This window comes from Pipistrellus kuhlii, unplaced genomic scaffold, assembly GCF_014108245.1.
Source record: "Pipistrellus kuhlii isolate mPipKuh1 unplaced genomic scaffold, mPipKuh1.p scaffold_m20_p_8, whole genome shotgun sequence".
In the NCBI taxonomy this organism is placed as follows: domain Eukaryota; kingdom Metazoa; phylum Chordata; class Mammalia; order Chiroptera; family Vespertilionidae; genus Pipistrellus; species Pipistrellus kuhlii.
Window position 1 is genome coordinate 47035048 of NW_023425584.1, and position 24515 is coordinate 47059562.

General features: G+C 44.2%; 1 protein-coding gene across 5 annotated transcripts in view; it reads right to left on the bottom strand.

The window, feature by feature from the left end:
* Positions 1-24515, bottom strand: part of ZNF827 (zinc finger protein 827) — a 163417-nt gene that overhangs the window by 64295 nt on the left and 74607 nt on the right. For all 5 annotated transcript variants that reach the window (XM_036423643.2, XM_036423646.2, XM_036423649.2 and 2 more), the window contains exons 6-7: positions 12900-13139; positions 10252-10309 (exon numbers count right to left, since the gene is read on the bottom strand). In XM_036423643.2, the coding sequence (XP_036279536.1) occupies positions 10252-10309; positions 12900-13139 (298 nt within the window). The remainder of the gene's footprint in view (positions 1-10251; positions 10310-12899; positions 13140-24515) is intronic.

Consider the following 24515-nt stretch of genomic DNA (forward strand, 5'->3'; position numbering starts at 1 on the left):
CAGGCCCCAGTATGGCCACCTCACCACAGGCTGTCACCCCCCTGTTAACTGGGCCTTTCTGAGTCTTCACTTAGCTCCAGCCATGTACTCAAGTGCACTGAACTACTCGTTCTCTGTATTGGTATATCATGTTATTTTTAAAGATCTGAGAGTCCATGTGCAGGTGTCCCCCCTCCCCCCAAAAAATGTACACACACTTTAACAGCTGGTAGCTCAGTTTTGAAAATGAAATGTATTCTAATAAACACTGCCTTTACAATTATTCAAAGTGTGTATGCACATCTTTTTGGGGTCACCCTATATTTACCTAAAACCATTGTGCTGGCATTTTTAAAGCTCTGACCTCTGAACCACTCAGACCTTGAGACGTCCCCAGGAGTGACACACTGCATGGCATGCTGAAGTGCACAGGAAACACTAGTTGAAAACAATCCTTCAAGCCTCCAGAAGACACGGCAATAGACCAGTTATTCCAAGAGTAAATCTCACTCTAGTTCAAAGACTTTCTGGATGTGTGGAATAGGAGGCGGAAATGGATACAGTAACTTCCATTTGGAATCTCCGTGTATATATAATGAAAGTAAAGGAAATGACAACAAACCGGAAATGTTTTCTTTGAACAAAACCCAGACCTTGCTAACAATAACAGAATACAGTCCTTGCCAAAAACCAGAACTTTTTTTTTTTTTTTAATCAAAACCTTTTGCAACAGATCAATTAAAAAAGATGGGATTATTTGAAGATAAGGAAGCGGGGCAAATATTTGGATTAGTTGTAACTACCTTCTCAACATTTCTTTATAGACTTTAAGGTCAAAAGAAACGTTTTAAGAAGCAGGAGCAGCCTGCATGAAAATATATTCACAATCAACAACAAAAACATTGCCACTTTTAAAAAAATTATTCATTGTTTTAAAAAAATGAAATAAGATGATTTCATTTTCACCTTAATTATCACAATGGATGCAGGTCAGTGGACATAGGGGTGGAGAAGAGTGCTCAAGTTTAACAATGACTAGGCCCTGGCTGGTGCTGCTCAGTGGTTAGAGCATTGGCCCAGGCACCGAAGGGTTTTGGGTTCAATTCCCAGTCAAGTGCATATACCTGGGTTGTTGGTTGTCTCCCCACCCCCTGTCAGGGCACATGTGAGAGGCAACCGTTTCTCTCTCTCTGTCTCTCACTCCCTCCATGCCTCCTTTCCACTCTCTCTAAAAAGCAATGGAAAAAATACCCATTTGTGAGTATTTAAAAAAAGAAAAGAAAATAAATGCCTGGGTGGTAGTGTCTCTTACCTAATGACAACCCTGACCATCCAAATAGTAAATCCCCTATTCAAGCTTAAAACTTACAAAACAGAGAAGACTTCCTGTGACCCCAGTGGGCAAGGCCTGGAAGCACGGTCATTGATTAAGTTGGATGGACACATTTTCAAAGAAAGAACTGTAGTGAATAAAGGTGAATTAATGGCCATGCATTGGCAGGCTTCGGTGGGGGCATGTTTCTACACACTGAGGCTGGCATTGCAGATTCAGTGGGTTCTAAATGGCGCTTGTGGGCAGATGGAGAACCAAGGTCACTCCATCATTCGACTCCCCTTATGAGCACCAGATTTTCTTCTTTAATTTTTGAGGTGAGGAGAAGGCTAAGATGTGTTTCTTTCTCCTCCTTGCCCATTGACATGGTTGTGTACTTGGCTGATGCCTATCAGTAGAACCTTCTCAGCAAAGATAAAACCAATCAACTATATTGTGAATTCTGTAAGGTGTACAATACAATAGTATTGTAGAAAATATCCTTATTTTTTAGAGATGTATATCAAAGAATCTGAGAGTGGGTGTTATGATGTCTGGTATGTCATGAAAACAAGGGGGGAAGATTGGTGAAGTAAGCATGGCAAACATTTGTTTAATCTGGGTAGTGGGATATGGAGATGTATTCATTATTCCTTCTACTTGTTTTAAAATTCTCATCATTAAAAAAAAAAAATCAACAGCAACAATCAAACTAAAAGTTCAATCCACACCACCAAATGAAATAATAAATGACAATGAAAGAAAATACACAAAAGAACAAATACAAATGCCTCCCCTTGAACAAAATGTTTGGTAACACTAGGAATCAATAAATAAAATGATTATAACTAGAAGATATAATTTTTAACCTCCCAATTGCTAAAAAAAAAATTTTTTTTTAATGATAAAGCACAGAGATCCTTGAAATATTCTCTGTCATTAGCTTATGGTAGAATCATAGATTCAACCTTTCTGAAAGTCAATTAGACAATTCACAGCAAAAGCCTGAAAACTGTGAATGCTTTTGTCAGTCAATTTATTCCAGTATTGTTTATATTACCCACAACTTGGGAAAACAAAACCAAACACAACCCTTCATACCCATTAACAAGAGGCTGATTAAGTCTGTTATGACATGCAAACATTGAATACCATGCAAACATGAAAAGAACAATATTGAGTTATGTTTATTGACATGAAAAGAATATATTGCTAGTGAAAAAGAGATTGCAAAACTATATATATAGTTGTAGCTGATTTTTGTAGGAAAATATATGCATATAAATAGGAAAACATTCAGCCAGGATATGCAGCACCATCTTAGCAGTGGTTGTCTGGGTAGCAGGACTGATTATTCATGATTATCTTTTATTCTTTATGTTCTCCTGGAAATAAATGTTATTTTTAAAATTTAAACAAGCTGCTGTATGCCTGAAACTAATAGAATATTGTGTGTGTCAAATGTCATTGAAAAAAAAATTAAAAATAATATATTAAGTTTTATGGTTTAGTATCCTTTATTTCTATTTTAAAAGAGATTCTAAGTCTTTTAGAAAGTAATCCAAGGGATAATATTGAAGGCAGTTGTAAAAGACATAGGCTGGGACAACTCTACCTAAGGTATGATCCCACCAGGATCAGTCAAGTTCAGTTGCAGAAGGCCGAAAGGTATTGAAGGAAGAGGCTGTTTCAAATATCAGAATAATAGAGCACCTTGGAAGAAAAAAAAAATATTGGTGATTTAAAAAAAAAATTATTTTCTTTTCTGAAAAGTACAAACACCTTCTATTTAGAGTTGTCTTAGAGGCAGGCCAACCCGTACAATCTAATACCACATTTTCAAGGAACAATTCCTGTTGCAGCAGCTGGAGCATTCATCCGCTAGGCGGCCGGGAAACTTCTCAGGACAGGGAGCACAATGCCAGGCCTTGTGAGGGCCAGTGCGCCGGGGCCAGGCCCCGAGAGCCCGAGCCAGCCGCAGGCCACGGAAGCGAACCTGCATGTCAATCGGCTCGGTGAAATGTCAGCCAGCGAGGGCCTGGCTCTCCCGCAGGAACCTGCCTTTGTGCATAAGCAAGGGCGGCGGGCCCTCACCAGGGGGAGCAGAGGACTCTGACCTCAGTCTCCCTGTAGGGACTCCGTACTTTGTCCTGTGGAAGCTCCAAGGAATCCCAGTAAAAGGTGGGTGCCCCCAGGCCATGGCATCATCCCTGAGGGCTTTTCAGCCCCCAGCAGAGGTCAACCCTTGAATATTTGATATCTTTCTAGTAACTACTGCGGAGACAGTCTTGAGAGCAAGTCCCAGACAAGAGGAACGAAAGTGAGGCCAGCACCGCAGCTGCACAGACCTGTGGGTCATGTCACCTCTGCATCACCTGTCACAGGTGACTAGGAGAGACTATAGGCTCTGGGTGTCTACTGACAGGGCCCTACAGATTTGCACGTTGTTCCTGACTCTCCTAAGTTATGCTTGTAACAAGCGAGGGCACAGTTGCAGGCCGGGAGGAACAGAGGTGGGAGAGCCCATGCAACAGGAAGAGGAGAAAGGCACAGCCCTCGTGTGATCTTGACGAGGGGATGTGAACTGGCCTCTTCACAGTCACACAACACGAAACGGTTCTGGCCGTGTAGTCCCAATGACCTCAGTTCAATACAGATATCACAGGGGTGCGAGAAAATGGCAGAGGGAGTCCCCAAGGACAAAGGGGTAAAGGGATAGACCAAAGTACCAAGAAAGGTTTGGTGAAGTAAGAAAAAGGGACCTTCAAATGGCAGCAATCCACAATGTTGTTTCAGGACTTTTTACTTTAAGAAGTGATTCATTGTGTTCCGAGATTAGTTTTAATTTATTTGAAAACTGAAAATGCAGAGATGAGTGGAAGGGTGTGTGGCCCATGAAAAGACTCTCAAGTCAACATCTGTGTCGGGGCAGCTGCAACCGTGGTGCAGGCTGTGCCCTGCACACCAGAACCACGTTAGGGGCACAGTGACATCGCAGACATCAGAGGTTTACATATTTCCTAGGACAGTCTTCCAGTAAGTGGCAGTGTCTAGAGCAATGGTTCCCAACATGGGGCACATGCCCCACAGGGCGGGGGGGTGGGGGGGGGGAGGGAAGGCAATTTGATTTTTAAGGGGGGCAGCTCAAGCATGAATTATCAACAGTGAATTTTTTGCATTCCTTCTGGTTCTAGGGGCCTCCTATACAGTATGTAAATATATAGTGCGACATATTTATGCATTTCAGTTCTCTATTATATGTTTTGAAACCTTATTTGCTATTTTTTATGTCACTTCATATTATTATTATTACTATTATTATTTTAACTATTTCTTCCTCAATACTTCAACTATCCTTTCGTTCTTTTATTTTTCTCTTTGGTGGATACTATATTCTTTGGAAGTTTGTTTAGACCAAGGTAATGGCCTTTTAGGCTTCCTCCCTCCACATGAATAAGAATATGTCACAGGGGAGAGGGACATCAGAATTTTAGAGAGGCTTAGGTAGGGCATGGCCCCAAAACGGCTGGGAACCACTGGTCTAGAGGAAGGGCGCTTTATTTATCACCTGAGAATATTTTTCCAGTGATCTTTTAGAGTGTAGAAGAGAGAGGGAAAGACAGAGAAACATCAATGTGAGAGAAACACATCTATTTGCCTCCTGCAAGCACCCTGACCAGGGCCCATGCTGGGGAGGAGCCTGCAGTCAATGTACATGCCCTCGACCGGAATCAAACCCGGGACCCTTCGGTCCACAGGCTAGGGGAAGGGCTCGTTAAAAAAAGTTGCAATGCCCACCAACAGCCTTGACCTCACTAAAAAAAGCTTTGAATATCCTAAACAAAGGGATAGCATGAAATTAGCAGTAATTTCCATTTTTTTTAGAAATAGAATTCTCAGCATATTTAATCTTAAAGCTTTAAACTGTAAAGGGTTAAGAGAATCTAAGGAGAGTAACTCAAAAACCACCAATTTCATTTGCTCCCTTTCCTGTTTTCTTAATTGCCTCCGTCTAATCCAGAGTTCTCTGTGTGTCATCTTTTACTTTTTAAGGTAATGGAGCATTGTTCGCTGTGCCTTTCAAAAAACATAAAGGGAAAATTGCACAAATCGAGGCAGCACATTATACTTTTACAAATTTGTGCAATTTCTATTACCGAATCATAAATATTTAAGGACATTTCATCCAAACCCTCACACGGGAAAATTCTATATTGAACACTTCCAAATGCATATGTTTCTCCGTAAACACTGTAAGTGCCATTATCTAAATCACAGAAAAATAGCCTGCATTTCCAATTTTGAAAATTGTGCAAATTAAATGTTGGTCGGCACAGCATGATATAAATCTCCCTTTCTTGGATTTTCCCCACTTGTGCTTTTTTTGTCTAGTGAGGGAGAAAAGGACAATTCAGGTAAACACTTCCTTGCTTTTGGAATAGAGTGTGCCAGGTGTGAGAAGTTTTTCTTATAGGCCTGCAATCTTATATCCCCAGGGACACTGCATTATTAATGGGGAAAGGAGAACAAATAACCAAGAGAGGGTTCTTGGCAGCCATTGTTTGAAGTCCATGGTGTTACACAACATTGAGCATGTCCAATTCACCTGCCAGGAGCTATCTGACTCTGACTCTAGGGTTCCATTTTCCTATTTCGATCTTATCCTGCACCTGGCTGGGTGATGGTCCATGTCAGAAGATGGAGATCTTCTTTTTATTCCATTAAACTTGGGATCTGGTTATGATATCACGCCTCATGTATTTCCATCCACAAACCATCCTGGTAGCTGATTATCTGGTCCCTGTGGAACCCAGGCTTGTGTGGGGGAAGGAAACAGAAAAATCAGGATTTGGTTAGTCTCGTAAGGGTTCAAGCCTCCTGTTCTCATGGGTCTGGCTGGCGTTAAGAACACGCCGTCCACATGCTATCTCAGAGGAGACACACAGGCTTCTTTACACTTGGATTGAATTTTCTAGACTCTAAGGTTAAACAGGCAAAGGAATGACTGAGCATTTCCAGTGATGTCCCAACTGAGGGACTGATGCGGTGGAGGTGCCAGAGGAGGGCATGCACGAGGGAAGAGGGGTGAGGTCAAGGCCCTGGAGAGCAGGACCACATGAGCCCATCATTCTAAGTAGATTGATTTTTCCGCCTCGCTACATGGTGCACTTTGGGTAATTGTTTCTTCTCTTTTACTTTTGGGAAGATGATCCCGATTTAAGCAGTTGTGTCTAAGTTTTTAGGATTAAAAAAAAAAAAAAAAAAAAAAAAAAGGAATTCTTAAACCAGTTCTTAAAATGTCTGGGGAGTGGACTGACAGTTCTCCGGGAAAGGGGGAGTGGTGGATGCGGGAAGAGACTGAACATAAACTGTGCACCTATGAATGAGGACAATGGGGGGTGGGGAGGGGGTGGAGGGTGGGGTGGGAACCTGGTGGAGGGGGGAAGAAATGAGGAACCTTTGTAATAATATGAACAATAAAGATTGATTTAAGAATTAAAAAAAAAAATGTCTGGGATTTGTTTCAAAATAATCCAGGGGAAGAGAGGGAACCAAAAGGAGAGAATGGATAAAATTATACGGGTTGTGATAATTGTTCAAACTGAAGGATGAGTACATTCTGTAGTTTTGAAATTTTCCATTGTAAAAGTTAAAAACAAACAAACGGGCAAAAAGCACAAGGCAGAGAACCAATGATCCAGAACTTGCTAGTTATTAGTTGCAACCTTTAGCTTCACCTAAGCCTCTTTTTAAACCCTGCTAACAAGGAATGCTGTCTAACATCATTTTCTCTTTCCGTATCTCCCCATCTCATAACAGAGGCATTAACAAACAGCGGGATTGCCAATGGACAGCGGGGACCAGGGAGGGTGTGCTGAGGAAGGAGGTGTAATCACGGCCCACGTGGGATGGAGAGTTCCCTGTAAACACATCCACCGGCTTCCTTCTCTCGGTGCCCGGGCAGGGAAGTCGGCCCCCCCACGCCTCACTGGTTGGCACATATTGAAATGCCAACCTGCAGAGGGTGGCTACCCTTTTCTTGTGGTTAGAATGAGGGTCAAGATCAATAATGATAAACAATTGGGTGGGGGCGTGGGTTAATAAAGGAAGGGGAGAGTCAGCTCCTTTCTTCAGTGGGGCCTGTCTCATCTGTCCACTTGTTTCCCTCCTCTCCGTCCCCCCCTCCCGGTGTAAGACCCCATGAGCGGGAGGTGTTATGGAAGCTAGGAGCTCATGCATCCATTGGTGTTTGAAGGAGCTTGATCGAAATACTTCCCTTGGAGCAGCACCCCAGGGCTTCCCGTCCCCATTACCCTTCCCTGTTAAATTACGCTCCGTCTTAAATGTGCCTGGCAACTCGCAAACACGGTAGACTCTGAACTTGATTCCAATCATGAGCCGTTGTTCTGTGCAGTCAGAGGCTTCTAGGAAATCAAACATGAGAAATCTGATAACTAACCAAACATCCCACTAAGTACTTACAAATCTGGAGATGTGAGAAAGTGGAGATGATGCAGATCTTTCTGAAAAGTACCTCGAATATTAACGAAAACATAACCCATAAGTTGATCTTGTGCATATGAAACAAGCCAGGACTCAGAAAAGGAGAGCGCTGGCACCCCCCTGCATCCCTGCTATCAGTTACTCCGGTTAAAGAGGATTTCTTGGCACAAAGCAGCTTGATTCTGTTTCACCTGAAGTAATGAGGTGAGAAGGTAAAAAAAAGAGAGGCCTATCTGAGGAGAGGCTAACTGAGTAAGTTGCCAACTCAAAGGAAAAATAAAAACACACTGAGGATTTTGTAGAAAAACAATAAACCAAACACTCTGTAATTCCGATTTCTGAACACCGATTTCATGGGGGAGGGTGAGAGGGGGCGTTGTTTATAGGCAGCATCTCTTCTTTTATGATACTTTGGGTAAAAGATCTGACTTCTTCTTGCTCCCATCAAGAGGAAGTTTTAAGGATTGCATCATTTTTTGCCCAATGGCTAAAAAACATTCTCTTCTATCCTGTAATTATGCTCTAGCTCCGGCCAAAGCAATCAAGGCTACGAGGCTAGTTCAAACCCCCTCTTCCCTCTTCCCAGAGAACACCTGAGAAGCATAAAATCACAAGGTCTTGCCGCATACCTTTCTGTGATATAACTGTTACAAGGTAAGCTCAAAGAGCAGCAGAGGACCTCCATGGGAGATGCTGCTGAGGTCCTTCTCAGGCCCCCCTCCCCCGCAGCCCGTGCTCGCTCCGAGTTGCTGGGAGTGTGGGCTGCTCACTGTCCTCTCCATCCGTGCCCCCTCCTGGGGAGGTCACAGTTGCCAGGGAAGTCAGGAGCGGAGCGCAACAGTTGAGAGCTGTTCCTGCTGAAGTCAGTGAATACTACGGGCTGCAAGGAGCTGCCTCTTGCCTCAAGGCAGCATTCACTCTGGTGCAGTTCACCTTCCAGAATTCACTGTAGGACCCAGCAGAAGCTCGAATCCAGCTACAGCCACACGCTTGCTTACTGACCTCACCTTCCTCTCTCCTGCCCCGTCACTTCCCCGCAGGCTCCGGAGAGTACACCTCTCCATAAGGCCCTCCACAGCCACGCTCCTCTCGGGCTCTGCTGCCAGGAACTTGGCCCAGGCCACCCCGAGAAACCCATGGAAGCCAGTGAAAAGGAACACTTAGTATTGGTAGCCTGCCACCTTTCCATGTGTACCAATCTGGCCAGTTCATGTGTTTAACCCACAGACACAAGCACAAACACTACATAGCCTTCAGATTGCAGGCAGAGGGTAGGCTGGGATCTACAGTAGCCCAAGTGACCTATCTGAGCATCCCACTTGATAGAGGAAACGGCCTTTCCACCGGCCAGACCCTTTCCCAGTGCAATGCACAGACCAGACCGCAAGACTCATTTCCCAGCCGCGCTCTTATCGGTGGAGACCAGGCCAACACCACTCTCCTGTTCTGTTCGCAGGAGGTTCCTTGCCTAACACTGTCCCCTCGGTGTGAGGCGGGCTGGCTCTGAGCTCATTATTACTGTACGGTGTGTGGTGTTCTTCAATTCCAATTCATTGAGTGAAAAAGAAAACAGAACCCGGGTAAGGTTTGACGGAGCCCCTTCCACGTGCCTGAGGATGCCGAGGTCAATCCAGACCGCATCAAAGATAAAAACATCGTTTGTCTCTTGTTGCAAGAATTAAGGGCACAAAACTAATCAACGCTCCCATTAGGGAGCACCCAAGTTTGTTCAGGGAAGCCAAGTTCTTTGACATCGCAGCAGCGGGGTCTGTGCTTGCTGGCGCACAGCTCAGTGTCCGATGGCCAGCAGCACTGGCTGGTCCTTTCTATTTGGCAGCCTGATGGGAAGCCCACTCTGGCAGACCTCCTCAAACTGCCTGAAGCCAATGGCAAGCTTCCTTACCCACAGTTGTTAGCGATATCGGCTTTCCTGCAAGGTGTGTGTGTGTGTGTGTGTGTGTGTTGTTTTTAAAGCATTGTCTTCAGCTTTGTACCTTTTCTGCCCTCCTACTAAAACCGTGAGATAAAACGCTGGGATTTCCTTGGTGACGGATTATCAGCCCACGGCCTCAGACCTACGTAGGAGCAGCTGAGTGAGCACTGGTCTCCCCCTGAGCAGGGCTGTCCTGAGATGCAGACCCAGCTCTCAGCCTCTGCTGGGCCACCCATTTCACTCTCAGGTCCAGAAACTTCTGCCAAAAAGAAAACAATACCTGCTTCCCAAAGTGACCGTTGGGAGTAGAGCACAGAAGCATAAGGGGACTCCCCAGCAAAGGACCCCTCTGGGATATATGATAAATACAAATAGTCCCCCCCGAGTGTCTTCGCTTGCTGTATTGTTTCCCCCAACCACAGTTCTCAATTCGGTGGTAAAGGGCATGACTCCTTCGAACCCAGTGGGGGAACATGTTTGGGGAACAGTGGGTGTTCTGAGGGCCCCCACACAAAGCACCTACCTGGTGGTCGTGCGGATGGTGTTTTCTTTTGTGTGATTGTGCTCTTTGCTCACTTTTTCTGGAAGGAGAAAGAATGAAACACATCTCTTAGGAGTGGTCAGCAAACTCATTAGTCAACAGAGCCGAATATCAATAGTACAATGATTCTTCTGAGAGGCACGTTTTTTTAAACTTAAGTTTTTTCTAATGCCACTTCTTCAAAATAGACTCGCTCAGGCTGTGCTATTTTGTGGAAGAGCCACACTCAAGGGACCAAAGAGCCGCATGTGGCTCGTGAGCCGGCAGTTTGCCGACCACGGTCTTAGGTCATTCACAGGCAGCGTGTGTCTTTAAGGCTTCAGCCAAAAGAGCCTCACTGTATCTCTCTTGTGGCTTTCTGTTTGTTTTCTCTTTGAAACAGCAGAACCCTCCCTGTCTCATTGGTAAAGACCATCATCAGAAGCATGTAGATAGCATCTGCAAAAATGTGATTAAAAACAAACCAAAGGGAACAGTTACCAACAACATTTAAGCATGTTGACTGCTTTTAATCAGGCCTGAGGAAGTACATGTACACACACACACACACACACACACACACACGTGCACAAAGATAGCTTTTTCTACTGGATCTTTCCCCAGCTGAAAATGTCTGCTTCCCTCTGATTCAGCAGGAAAACTGCCTTTGTGGCAACTGTTCTGCTCCTGACTTCGATGGCAACCTTTGTGTGTTCTGTACTGCTGGCCCCTTTGTGAGAGGGGACAGAAAAATAGCCGTGAGACCTCTGGGTGCTGCCGCCACCGAGCGCGGGCGCTGATAAATGTCACCCGGGACGCAAACTGCCACTAGACAAGGAGAGGCAGACCCTCCCTGCCTCTGTCTGCAGGTCCGTCTCTGCCAGCTGTCAGGAATTATTTAATTAGCTTTCAAGAACACAAAAGCTGAACTCTGGCCTCCCCCACGCAGTTCAAATGTGAAGATTCTGCCCCAACTGTCACAGCTCTCAATGGCTTCTTTTAAGTGTCCAGAGAAAACCCGGCCAACTCTACAAGGGTTTCAGGTTTCCACGGCAGGGCAGCTAAAAAAAAAACCCTAAAAAACATCCACCTAATCGTAACGGATTTGGGGAGAAAAATCTCAACAAAGACGTACCACATCTGTCCCATGCTCTGTAACAAGAGTCTGGAGCTGCTGCACGCCAGCTTGCGGGGACAATTCCTTTCTGTCCACTCGCCAGTGACAATGAGGGTGAGTTTAGATTCCCAGGCAGTGTTCTTTTAGAAAGCAGGAAATCGGGGCTAAATGACTTGCCTGAGGTCACCCGGGCAGTTGTGGCAGCGCCAGGGTGAGAACTCTCAGACACAAAGTTTCGAGCAGATAGCAGACTGTGATAATGGACTCTCAGAGACGGGACTCTGAAAAGGACCTCACAAGCCCCACTTTTGCCAATTGTAAACTGCTAACTCATCTTCCAAGTTATACTGTTTTTAGAGATGTTTAAGCCTATAAGAAAAAAGCACCTTGCACGTTTTGGAGCTGGCAAAGATCTGTGCCCTATTGATTGAACAGAATGAACTGTTTCTACCACGGCAGAACTCGGCACAAATACAGTCCTTGATTGAGAACCCGCGGCTTCCATTTTCATTCCATTCCCATTTAGTGTCACAGGTGTGGGGGTTGTGGCCGGGCCAATGGAAGATAGACTATCATGGTGGCACACGAATTCTAGCTTTTTTTTTTTCTCCTTCATGGTATTTTTCTTAGCGGGGAAAACAAGCAAATACTTAAATAATGAGGCATTTAACGGGTGCTTTGAATTTTTTATCTGTCACAAAAAGCTCCTCAACATTAGTAACAAACCTCACTGATGCATGGACTTCAATATATAGACTTGACTGTGGACAAGGAAGGTATCTCTATGCAAATCTAAATCTAATTCGTGTTCGTAGCATCAGCCTCAATCATGTTCAGACAATCTGTTAAGGGCAGAAGTGTGCAGTTTGAAAGAGTTAACAAAGGGAAAAATGTAGGTACTAGAACTCTCAGCTATTCTTCTAGACCCTTAGCCAAGCTGGTAATTACTGTACTTTTGAATTCCAAGCATTTGAAGTAGACACAGTTGCTTTACAGAAAACCTTCTACTAGGCTAGAGCCAAAAAGAATCCCCACCCTTCAACTTACGCTTTTTCCTTTCCCTGACATTTTTTCCCCCCCGAGATACAGTACCATCTCATTAATTCAGACCACACTAATTTGGAATTCATGGTAAGTCAGTCACTGTTGGAGTAAACTGAAGTTTATCTTTTGCACATTAGAAAGAAAAAAAAGAAAAAAAAAGAAAGAAAAAAAAAAAAAGAGGCTGTTAATCAGATCAACTGCCTAAACAAAATTAGAGGTGAGACGTGTAGCCTCGTCAACAGGGATCATTTGCACAGGATTGAATAGAGTTCTAATTTCAAACGATTCTGAACTATTTATTAAAGAAAGTTTGGCAGGAGTTCAACTTGGCAGCCTTTTATTAGCCGAGTTTGGGTTGCGGTAGGCATGTCCAAGGAACGAAATTGATTTCTGTCTAAAAACAAATCCTATCACGTGGGTCTTTTTTACTTTGAGCGGCTTTCCTCACCGTTATTCCCAATCACCGGCATTTCCCTGCACGCCAACCTACCTGACAGCTGGAACAGGAGCTCGGAAGCCATCTTCACGGAAATGTCCTGACTGAAGAGGCTCCTCTCCGGGGGCACCCTGCCCTCCGGCATCTTCTGTAAGGGTTCGGTTTTCTCCCGCCCGAGTAAAGTGCTATAGCCAACATTCCGGCTGGGGGATATGGAGACATGCGAGTCCTGGATGTCCACCTCCATGGGCTCCTCCTTAATCTTCACGGCCTGGCTTTCCTTGTAGCTCTCCGCTGCAAGCAGGTGCATGAAGAGAAACAAAAACACCAGCGTTTCTTCATTTGGAACCAAAGCCAGCTGGGAGAGAACAATGAGGCTAAGCAGCAGTTAGAAGAAGATGCTGTGGCACTCTGGAAGGTAGTTGGGAAAGCTACCTTTAATCCATTGAGTTTCCTGGAAAAGGAGGCAACTGAAGCCTGGAAGACTAAGTGACTTGCCCAAGACCACACAAATAGCAGCAGAGCCAGGCCTATGTCTCCTGATCTAGAACTCAGGGTCCCTTCTCCTTGGCCATGCTGTTTCCAGAACCTACAGAGAGGATGGTGTCTATCTGTCTTTGCTTTAAAACTCAATTTCCACGCATCAAATTAGAGCTAGCATATTAATATAATGACTCTCTCCCCCTATTTTTAAAGTTCGGATGATTTTTTTCCTTTCTCTTCTAGGGCACCCAAATTAATAAAGGATAAATTCAGTTGATTCAACTAAAACGTTTATCCTTTGCTGGGAGGTAGTAATCCTCAAGACCACCTAGGAAGGTAATTGCAGCCCAAGGATTAACACTTAGAAAAACAGCACTCTTCCAGGTTATAATAACGATTCAGTTTACGGACTGCGCTTACTTTCGTGTGACTGTTAGATGTGTGGTCGCTAGTCTGAAATACACATTCCCTTTGCAAGGCTGGAGTGCCTTTGTGTCCAGGTGTCCCTTCGAGCTAATGGCAGAATGTCTTTGAAACAAGGTGAGGCAATTAGCCCAGCCATTAATTTGGAACACTTTAGAATAAGGCCGCCACAAATAAGTTTCAAATAAATCAGCGTTTATTACTGTGTACTCAGTATTCCAAAAAACAAAAAAACAAAAAGAACTCAGACAGATAGACAGAGTAGTGAATTGCATAGTGACCTCCCCAAAAGATATATCTATGCCCTAACACCAGGAACCTGGGAGTGTAACCTTATTATGAAAAAAGGTATTTGCAGACGTGATTAAGTTAAGGATCTCAAGATGAGATCATCCTGGATTATCCAGTAGGCCCTAAATCCAATGACAAGTGTTCTCATAACAGACAGAAGAGAACAAGACACAGACGCAGTGGAAAGGCCATGTGAAGGCAGACACAGTGCCCCACCCAAATGTACATGTTGAAACCTCATCCCCAATGAGATGGTATTTAAAGGCGGGGCCTGTGCAGGTGTTTGGGTCATAAGGGTGAAGTCCTCATGAGTGGGATTAGCGTGCTTACAAAGAAGGCCCCAGAGAGCTCCGCCGCCACTTCCACTGGGAGAGGACACCTGGCTATGAACCAGGAAGAGGGTCCTCACAGACACCAAATACTAGCACTCTTTGATCTTGGGCTTTCCAGCCACCAAAAGATAGAGAAATAAATCTCTGTCATTTACAAGCTACCTGGTCCATAGTGTTCTATGAAAGCAGCACCGAGACACTGAGACAGAGACTGAAGTTATGCAGCCACAAGCCAAGGATTGCCTAAGGCCCCCAGATCCAGGAAGAGGGAAGAAAGGATTCTCCCCTAGAGCTTTCAGATTCAAACTTCTGGCCCCTAGGCCATGAAGGAATACATTTCTGTTTGTTTGTTGTTGTTTTTTTGTTTGTTTTTTAATATATTTTATTACAGAGAGGAAGGGAGAGAAATAGTTAGAGACATCGATGAGAGAGAATCATCGACTAGCTGCTTCCTGCATGCCCCCACTGGGGATGTGCCCACAACCAAGGTACATGCCCTTGACCAGAATCGAACCCGGGACCCTTCAGTCCGCAGGCTGACGCTCTATCCGCTGAGCCAAACCGGTTTTGGCCATTTCTGTTGTTTTAAGCTACCAAGTTTGTGGTGTTTGGTGATGGATGGATGGATAGATAGATAGATGGTAGAGCAATAGGAAAAATATAAAGAGGATGCTGATCTATGGGACAGCCAGGGGATACGAAGGGGGAAATCTCATTGCTGTACACTGGATGGTCAAAGAAAACTATGCTTTCCCTGCTAAGTATGAGGCAAGTGAAAGTCAGGGACATGCAGGGTTTATTGATTTGCAGTAAAGAAGATAGAGGAGCATTTTTAATTAAATGATTAAAATTCATATGGTGCTATCAATTAGCTCTTATGTAAGAAGGGTACTAATTGTTCTCCCCCCCCCCCTTTTTGACAGATTACACATGCTTCTCAGGGAAAACGACTTGTTTTTTGTCAGCAACTAAACTGCAGGCAACTGTTATACTTAATTTAGATCCCCTCCCCCTCCCCCAACTCTGCCAAGCTGTTTTATCTCTCTGTGTCCGCGAAGCCACATTTCCTGATTCAATCACACTTTAAAAAAAGAATATAAAGCTTTGCAAGTTACATGCTTAGCTCCCATGCCTCTACTTCCAGTCCACCTAATTCTCCTCTGAGTACCAACCATACCCCATGCCCTCTTAGGTTCTGGTGACCTGGCAGCCATCCCGACTTCCAGCTGGGTCACCCACCGCTGCAGCACAACACACACTTCCCTCTTTGTCTTCCCTCGAAGCGCTTTTATTTTTAATGTGGAAAATAAACAGTGGGGTCAGTGTCACAGGTACATCATGATATGATGTCTCTGAAGCCTGCAAGTCACTCCCAAGCCTGAAGACAAACACAAGGGAATACTACAAAGAGATTCATTTAGTAAAAAAGTAAATAAATCTCAACGGCATACAGAGCAAAGCTAGAAAGAAGCTCCATTATTCTCTCCCTTCCCCCACCCCCCACCATACACACACACACATGCACACACTCACACCTTCCCTCAGCTTTGCTCCTGGATTAAAAACCTCTTGGCTATTTGCACCACTGAATTTAATTTAAATCATTTTTAAAAGCTACTTGGGATAATTTCAAGTATGATTTCCATGAAGTACTTTCTGCCCTTTCTTATGACAACCCTTGACCTTTCAAAATGCATAAAACACTGGCCACTGATAACATCCTTTAGCGTTCTTAATCTACCGATGGACTCGAAATTCACGAAGAGACATCTCAATGGGCAAGTGAGAAGTAATGCAAGAAATATTTTTATAGTCCTTGCTCTTCTAGGCATTGCTGCCAAGTGTTTTCTCGCCTTCTTGTTTTAAGCAGGGTTTCTCCGCCTCAGCACTGCAGACCTTGGGGGCCAGGCATTTGTTTTTGTGGGAGGGTATGTGATGCGCTGTAGGATGTTTACGGACAACCCTGATCTCAACCTACTAGACACTAATGTCACTGTTTCCCTACTTGTGACCCCCACAAATAACTCCAGACGTTGCCAGTGTTCTCTGGGGAGCAAAATCACCCCAAATGAAGATAACTGCTGTAAAGTTTTTTCCACACTCTAGTTTTCAAACCCCTCCTCCCAAATTCCATCAACACCCAGGGCTTTAAGAAAGAAAGAAAAAGCTCCCTCAAGAGTTGTAGCTTATTGCTTTTGTTTTTCATTGAATTTATTGGGGTGACAATGGTTAATAAAATTATATACGTTTCAGGTGTACAATTCTATAACACATCTTCCGTGTACTGTGTTGTGTGTTCACCACCCCAAGTCAAGTCTTCTGTTATCACTATATTCCCCCTTATAACCTCTTCCTGCTCTCCCACTCCCCTTTCTCTAAAGCTGTAGCTCTGGCTCCCGCTGTATTCAGCACCATCACAGCCAGGTGTGGGGCAGACTGGCCTAGGATGCAGGAGGCAGGCTGACTTAGGAGCAGGTTGTTTGCTATAGATCCCATGTGGTCCCCAGGCCAGCTCTCCCTCTTTAACCTGGGGTGTTGGAACATAACAATGGTTGAATGAGTCATTTCACTGACTTAGCTCTGACTCCCACTCTCAGGGTCAGGTCTACACAGCCAGGGTTTTATTCTTTTCCATCACCTTCCTTCTCCATGCACAATGATAAAAAAAAAAATTTTTTTTAGAATCTCTTCCTAAACTAACAGGATAAATATTAATTTTACTCCAAGTGACCTATCCTGTTATTCCAATAAAGAAATTGGCACACGGAAAAAGATGAGAGACCGTATTAACAGTAGTTTATGCCTGGGAGGTGGTTTGCAGGTGACTATTTATCGCAATGCTTACTTGTTTTCTGTAATTTTTCGGTTAAAATATAAACATTTTGTCATTTATCTAAATTTTAAAAAATGAAAAAAATTATATGCGCCCATAAAAAAGCTGATAACTCCTCTTTAGATGTGTTTAGAACACCGTGTGTATAGGCAGCATCGAAAAAGTTGGTCTGTGAATCAGATACACCCTTTTCAAACGCTGCTGGGCAATTGGGTGGGGGTGGGAGGAGGGGAAGAGGGAAATGAGAATGCAATAATTCTGTCTTTTCTACCTTCATAAGTATAATGCATACCAGCCATCAAATGGTATTATTTCACTCACTAGTCATTTGGTCATTCTATAATCTTTTCCAAATGTCTACATGTGCTAAATACTATGATATATGATGCGTGGGACACAGAGATACATAAGACATAGTTCTTTCCCTCAAGCAGTTTAAAGCTAAATGAAAGATCAGACAAGTACAAACAGCCCTCTAATGCAAGAAGTAACATTAAAAAACACAGTGTGGGAAGAGAAGTCAAGGAAGACTAAACCAAAGCTCAGAGGGGGAACTGCACTCCTCCTGGGGTGTTCGGGGAATATTGTTGTCTGGCTTGGCTGGGGGGCCCCTACTGAGGTAGAACTGGCACCTTGAATAAGCAGGACTCATAGGGTGTAAACCTAACAGCAGCTCTTGCGTTTTCTCATTCATTGTCTCTTTAAACCTGCCTGGTAGGAAGAGTTCTTCCCCTCTCCCTGGGGAAAGCTCAGGCAGGCCCATACCTGATACTTCTTAGATGATACAAAGCCTTAAAACCCCTTTCAACAGCAAAACAGTTTTGATTCAGAACCTAGAAGACCCAATCCCACGCGTTAATTCACAATTCAACCTTCCTTTGAGGATGGTCCTTCCTGCTGTCTAGAGGAGTCTACTGATGACCTGTTTCAGGGGGAGGGGAGGGTGTGGTGGGCCTCTCCCTCCTAGAGCCTACTACCCAACATACCAGCTGCCCTTACAGACCCCAGAGAAGGGCCAGAAGCCTAGGGGGAGGGAGGAGAAGTGAGCGAAGAGAAAGGCCTTACTTCACTCCCTGCTCTAGAATGTGCATGGGGTCTTGGAGACCTTTGGTCTCTCCCCTGCACTTTCCTTCAACCTGACTGAACTTCCTCTTGCCAGGGTCGCTCATTTCTTCCACTGACCCTGGAATACACCTCCTGTTGGGTTGAGGGACCATCAATTCTCTCGGCAGCCCCACTGGACAGCATTTAAATCAATGCCCACGCTGCCGGCCCTCTTGTGGGAACCTAGTCTCTGTCGGGGACCCAGGAAACAGTGCCTTTTATTTGACCAGACAAAGAGGGCAAGTTTGGGCCCTATGCAGTACACTCAGCCACCAAGCGGCTGGCCACCCCGTGTCTCACCGTCTAGATTTCCCAGGCAGGTGCTGGGCACCAATCCACCAGGCTCCCCAACTGAAGACAGCACAAGGCAGACTGCCTAGGTAGGTGTGTCCTTTAAGCCACGCTCTCTAGATTTGAGGTGAGTGGCTGGTTCTCTGCATCCATCCCCTCTCCCCCGCAGCGGGGGAATTGCAGCACCCTTCTCTCCACACCCCCTTGCCCCAAACTTCAAAAACCTCTTGCTTTTATATTCTCTCAACTTGGACAAAAACTTCTTCTGCTGTAACCTTGATGCCAAAGCCAAGTCTTCCATTTAATACACTGTTTAACTAAGAGTGCCAGATTATATTCCACAGAAATAAAATTGGAGAGGTAGGTAGGGGCAGATGTGGGCTCTTAGATCATAGGCCTAGAAGCCTGCCCTGATGGGGGAGGTGTGCACAGGTGTGTGTGTGTGTGTGTGTGTGTGTGTGTGTGTGAAAGAGAGAGAGAGAGAGAGAGAGAGAGAGAGAGAGAGAGAGAGAGAGAGAGAGAGACATGGTCAGGGTGCATTTCAGAAGGAATAAAGGGAGCAAACTGTCTCATCCAGGCATGGAGAGATGAGGGCCTGACCAATGGTCATGAGGAATGAAAAATGCATGAGACAGTCCAGAGGTTGAATGGGGAGGAATTGGTGGCAGAGAATCTGAAGGGAGAATGAAGGGACCAATGTGGAGAAATTATGAAGAAACTTTGTACACACCCTGCATAGAGGGTAGTGGGATTGAAAAAAATAATTCTATGATTTTGAAACCTTGAGATTTGGAAGATAGGGGAAGGAATACAAAAAGTTGGGTTGGGAGGAAAAGACAAAGGGAAATTTTCAGTTCTGTTTTGGTGAAGTGCTAATAATTCCTTCAGGAAGTGGGCTCATCTGAATCCAGAGACTGGGTGGGGTGAGCCAGTGAAGAGCACATGGGCAGTGGAAGTGTTACCTTTACTCTTAGAGAGGAGGAGGAAGAAAAGGAGTGAGGAAAAGAGGTAGAGAAAAGAGGTCCATCATGGTGAGTTCCATGGCAGCCCAGAGAAAAGAGGAGAGGTTTATGGCACCCCTATAGGAGCCTCCTGGTCCGCAGACCGCCACAGACACTCACACATGCTACAGGACAAAGCACCAGCAATGGCACTGAGATAGACAGCAATAAGAGGCCTCTCTCTCTCTAGATTGCGCACTGTCACGGTCCTGAACTAGACGTGTTTTACAATAACGAGAAGTTTCAAGAGCCTCTAGGAGCAACGGCACCTATGCCATGTGGGAACAACTCACTTTCCAGAGGGATATTCCTGTCAATCAGAAAAGTTAAAAATCTTTCCTCTCCAACCTGCCGTCCTCAAAGACACAACGTTCTTGGTTTAGCATAAAAACATTGTCCAGGGATCAATCCCTGTAGGTGCCGGAGTGATACCTTAACACTCTGTGAGCAACCTTGTAGGCCGAAGGGAAGCGAAGTGAAACCAAGGACCAGGAACAAGAAGTGAAATCACACGGCAGCATCATCCTATCGCAGGGCCTGCAATCCGGTAAAGGTGCGGCCTTCTCCTTTTATTTTCTCTAACTTGATTCTGCCTTTGCCCAAATCGAAATGGGATGAAGAGCTGGGCTGGGTTTCCTTGGTGGCTCGGAGAGGCAAGGCTGCAGGCCGATTTGGAAATGTTCCTCCTCCACAGAAGCTGTGCATCAGAGTTGGTCTCAAGTGGGAGTGAAGGAGCCTCAGGCCACAGCCTTCCCTCACCCTACATGGGGGCTGTGTCCCTCACTCTACATGCTATCACAGAACAGCAGCACATGCAAACCGAGACACATTTCATGCTCTTTAAAGGACTGGATCTGGATCGTTGTGTGCTTTCCCACGGGGATTATACAAGAAATTTCACTCTCCTGTACGGTGTGGCCCTTGGTGCATCTACAATGTGCTCAGAGCCCAGCGGTCCCCAGCAGGGAGAGGCCCCCAGTCCCGCTCTGAGGAATGAAATCCGAAGCCGAGCCTGTCCCACGGGGGCTGCCACTGCAGAGGAAGCACAGGCTCTGGTCAGTTACCCATGTTCCCTACTAGACATATTGGTCGTCTGTTCCTGGGGAGAAAGTGAGGAAACCTTCTCCATGAGAGGAACCAGTGGTGAGGCAGACTTTTCTCTGGTTTTTCCAATATTCGAGAACATTCTAGAACAGCATTTTCCAGCCCCCTCTTCTTGGGACAGTGGAGCGGGAGGTTGATTCCCTGGAATGGACAAAACACATGGTCCACAGGATAACAGGCACAGTGGGCAGGGGTGCTAATGGTGTGGGATAGGGAACTGAACTTTCTTCCTCCCGAATTAAAAAGAAAAAAATAGTATTCTTCAACAGAAGAGCCCAATAATGACCTCTAGTACACAATACACACACACACACACACACACACACACACACACACCACATTTACCCAGAACTGAGCAAACCATGAGACCAATTCCATGCCTAAAAGAAAGACAAACAAAAATTTGCACAAAATTAAATAACACATTAAACGATCAATTAATTACTGGTAAATTAAATCACCTTTCCAGGTGGTAAAACCAGTCTTCACAGTAATCTACACATTAGGAGGATTCTTTTAAATGATGAGGCTAGGTTTTTTGTATGTCCCTTCCCTCAAACACACACACACACACACACACACACACACACACACACACACCACCTTTCTGATTCCTGAAACAATTGTAAGATACTTTGTCAAACTTGACCTTTTGAATTGGATCACCAAAATTATTAATTAACCAGCGTTTGCCTTCTACTATCAGCATACTACCCGGTGACTTAAGAAGGAGAAATAACAAACACTGAAGAATCAGCTATGCGTGCTATTAGGTCTAGTAATAATTAATGTCGTTTTCTAATACTTTTTAAAATAGAATTTATTTAAACAATACAACAAAATTTAATCAACAATATAGTTGCCGTTGTTTTCTACTACTTGTGCCCAACGCTCAGGAAGCATTTTAATCCCTCTGTTGTAAAATTCTTGTGATTTTGATGCAAAAAATTCGGTCAATGCATTTTTGAGGCATTCTTCATTATTAAATTTTTTTCCAAGAAGAAAGTTTTGCAAAGAATGAAACAAATGGTAATCGGAAGGGGCACTATCAGGAGAATATGCAGGTTGAGGGAGAACTTCCCATTCCAACTGGCGCAGTTTTTCAGCAGTGATTCTTGCAGAATGCGGTCGTGCGTTATCGTGGTGAAGAATTACGCCCTTCCGATTAATCAGCGCGGGTTCTTTTTCTCTTAAAGCTTGGGCTAACCTTTCCAATTGGGCACTATACACTGCACTTGTAATGGTTTGGTTAGATGGTAAAAGTTCATAATGAAGAATTCCTTTAAAATTCCACCAAACACACAACATCACTTTTTTCGCATGCAAGTCAGGTTTTGGCGTGGGCTGTGGAGCCTCATTTTTGTCCAACCATTGAGGCCGCCTTTTCAAATTAACATACAGCACCCATTGTTCATCTCCGGTAACAATTTGCTCTAAAAACGGCAAACAGTTTTGACGAGAGAGGAGCGAACTGCAAATTGTGACTCTTTGATTACGGTTGTTGTTGGTCAACTCATGAGGAACCCATTTTCCAAACTTTTGGACTTTGCCAAGTGCACGCAATTGATTGGAAATTGTTTTTTTGTAAACAATTTAAAGTTGTCACAAGCTCTTGTTGGGTAATTTGAGGATTTTGCACCAAAAGAGCTTGAAGAGCTTCTTGATCAAAATTGGACACACGGCCTCGACCACTCTTGTCATCTAATGAAAAATTTCCCTCGCGAAATTTCTCAAACCAATGCTGGCATTTTCTGGCGCTAACTGCATCTTGACCAAGAGCACTACAGATGTTTTTTGCAGCCTCACTTGCTTTTCTTCCTAATTGGAACTCGTAAAGCATGCAGTGCCGAATATGCTCTTCATCCGCCATCTTCTTAGCCCTAGTTTTGCAACAAAAACCAAACCAAACACAAACTTTTTCAAGCAAAACTTGTTAATTGCACTTCACACGTTCTGTAGATACCACGTGTTTGAAGGTTATGTCAATACAAGTCAACGCCAAGCAAGATTTTAAACGAATGTTTAAAAACGACATTAATTATTACTAGACCCGATAGAATCCACAATCAGACAGAAGCAAGCAGGGAGTCAACTTAGAATCAAGTTCTTAAAAGCACGCAATGAGCAGCCCCAGGTGTTCCATTTTACTAATTGTACTGAATTTGCAAAGAACAAATACGCCCTAAAAACGGAATTTGAACTGTAAAGGCAATAAAGAGTTAGTGAGATCCTGAAGTTCTCTTTCAGGGGTCCAAGGGACATATTTTTCATCAGCGTGAAGTACTAGATGCTTTCTTCACCTGTCGATTTTTAAGACAATCTTCATTCGCATTCCCTATTCCAGCAAGCAATGCCACGGGTCCTTGGCTGAGATACCCGGGCCTTTGCTAATGTTTTCAGACTGGCCACAGAACCGGGCCCAAGGTTGCAGCACAGGTTTTGGACTTGATTCTGGGTAAGATACTGCCTCGCGTGAAGCTACGTGGGAGGTTCCTGTGACACAAAGGAAGGCCTCTCGAATAATCACAAGTCAGAATGTCTCCATTACATTTCACCGTTGTTCCTTTCACTTCTTTCCAAATGACAATCAAGAGTACTGGGGGCCCTGGGAGATCAGCTTCTGCAAGCAGCCGTCATGTGGAGTGGCTCAGGCATTAGCCGTTGAACTCTGAGTCCCGGTGTTAATGTAAAACCTCTCCCAATCATCTTGTTTTCTTTTCATTTGATGATTTCACTGGAAATTAGCTAAAGAGGTGCATTTAAACTGTATGTCTGCCATTTGGTAACATTCCAAATGATCTCATTTTTTAAAAATTAACCTATTTTTCATCTAATGTCCAGAATATACTTTTCTTGTCTCACATTTTTTTAAAAAAGAAATAGGGTCAATTAAAGTATCTGATCTAACCTTAAAGCTATTTAACATCATTATCCTTTGCCATTTAATAAACCTAAGCCCTGTTCACCTCATTTGTTATAATTAATAAGCTTTCCTCTATCTTTCCATGAACTTGAATGCTAAGGAAGGGTGCGCATGTCAGTTTTGAACAAAATTCCTGTAAGATTCAGTAGAATTCCTGCTGACATAAAAAGTTACCAAAAAGCAGGGTCCGTCTCTTGTCAAGTGCCTTTTGCACAAGGAAGGGAGAAAAGGGCAGAGGGGGTCTTTAAAGAGAGGAAGGAGCAAGCAAAGAGTTTTATTTAATTATTGAGAGTTTTAAAAAATTTTGGAAGTATTTTCCACTAACAGGTGGTTAAAGGCTTTAGTATATGCAGACACATTTGAAGTACTTTTCTTAGGTGGTGCTAAATCTTACTGAGTCATGTCACAAGGGTATGTATCTCTGTTGAGGCATCCTGACTACATAGTGTCCATTGGTCAATGTTTCTAGCAGGCGGGGAAGAGCCAGTAAGCACGGAGCAGAGAGAACATGCCTGAACAACAGAGACTAGGACCCAGGCACTAACAAGAGGGAGAAGTGGGTTCCAATAGATGGGATGGGAGGAGAATGCAGACTCCATGCAGTGAAGGGCACGGTGCTTTTTGCCTTTGTATCCCTGGTGCTTAAAATGGGGCTTGGAAAACAATAGGAGCTCTATAAATATTTGTTGAATAATGCGTAAGCAAAACAAAACAAACAAAAAACAACAATAAAAGCAAAAACAGAAAATGAAGATCATAGAAAATAAATGGAAAGATAGAAAGAGAAGTAAAGGAAAGTTAAAGTATAGGGTTCACTTAAACCTCAATAAATCTTTGCATACTTTTGCCAGGAATCACGGCAAAAGTATGATAACCTTATAGCCC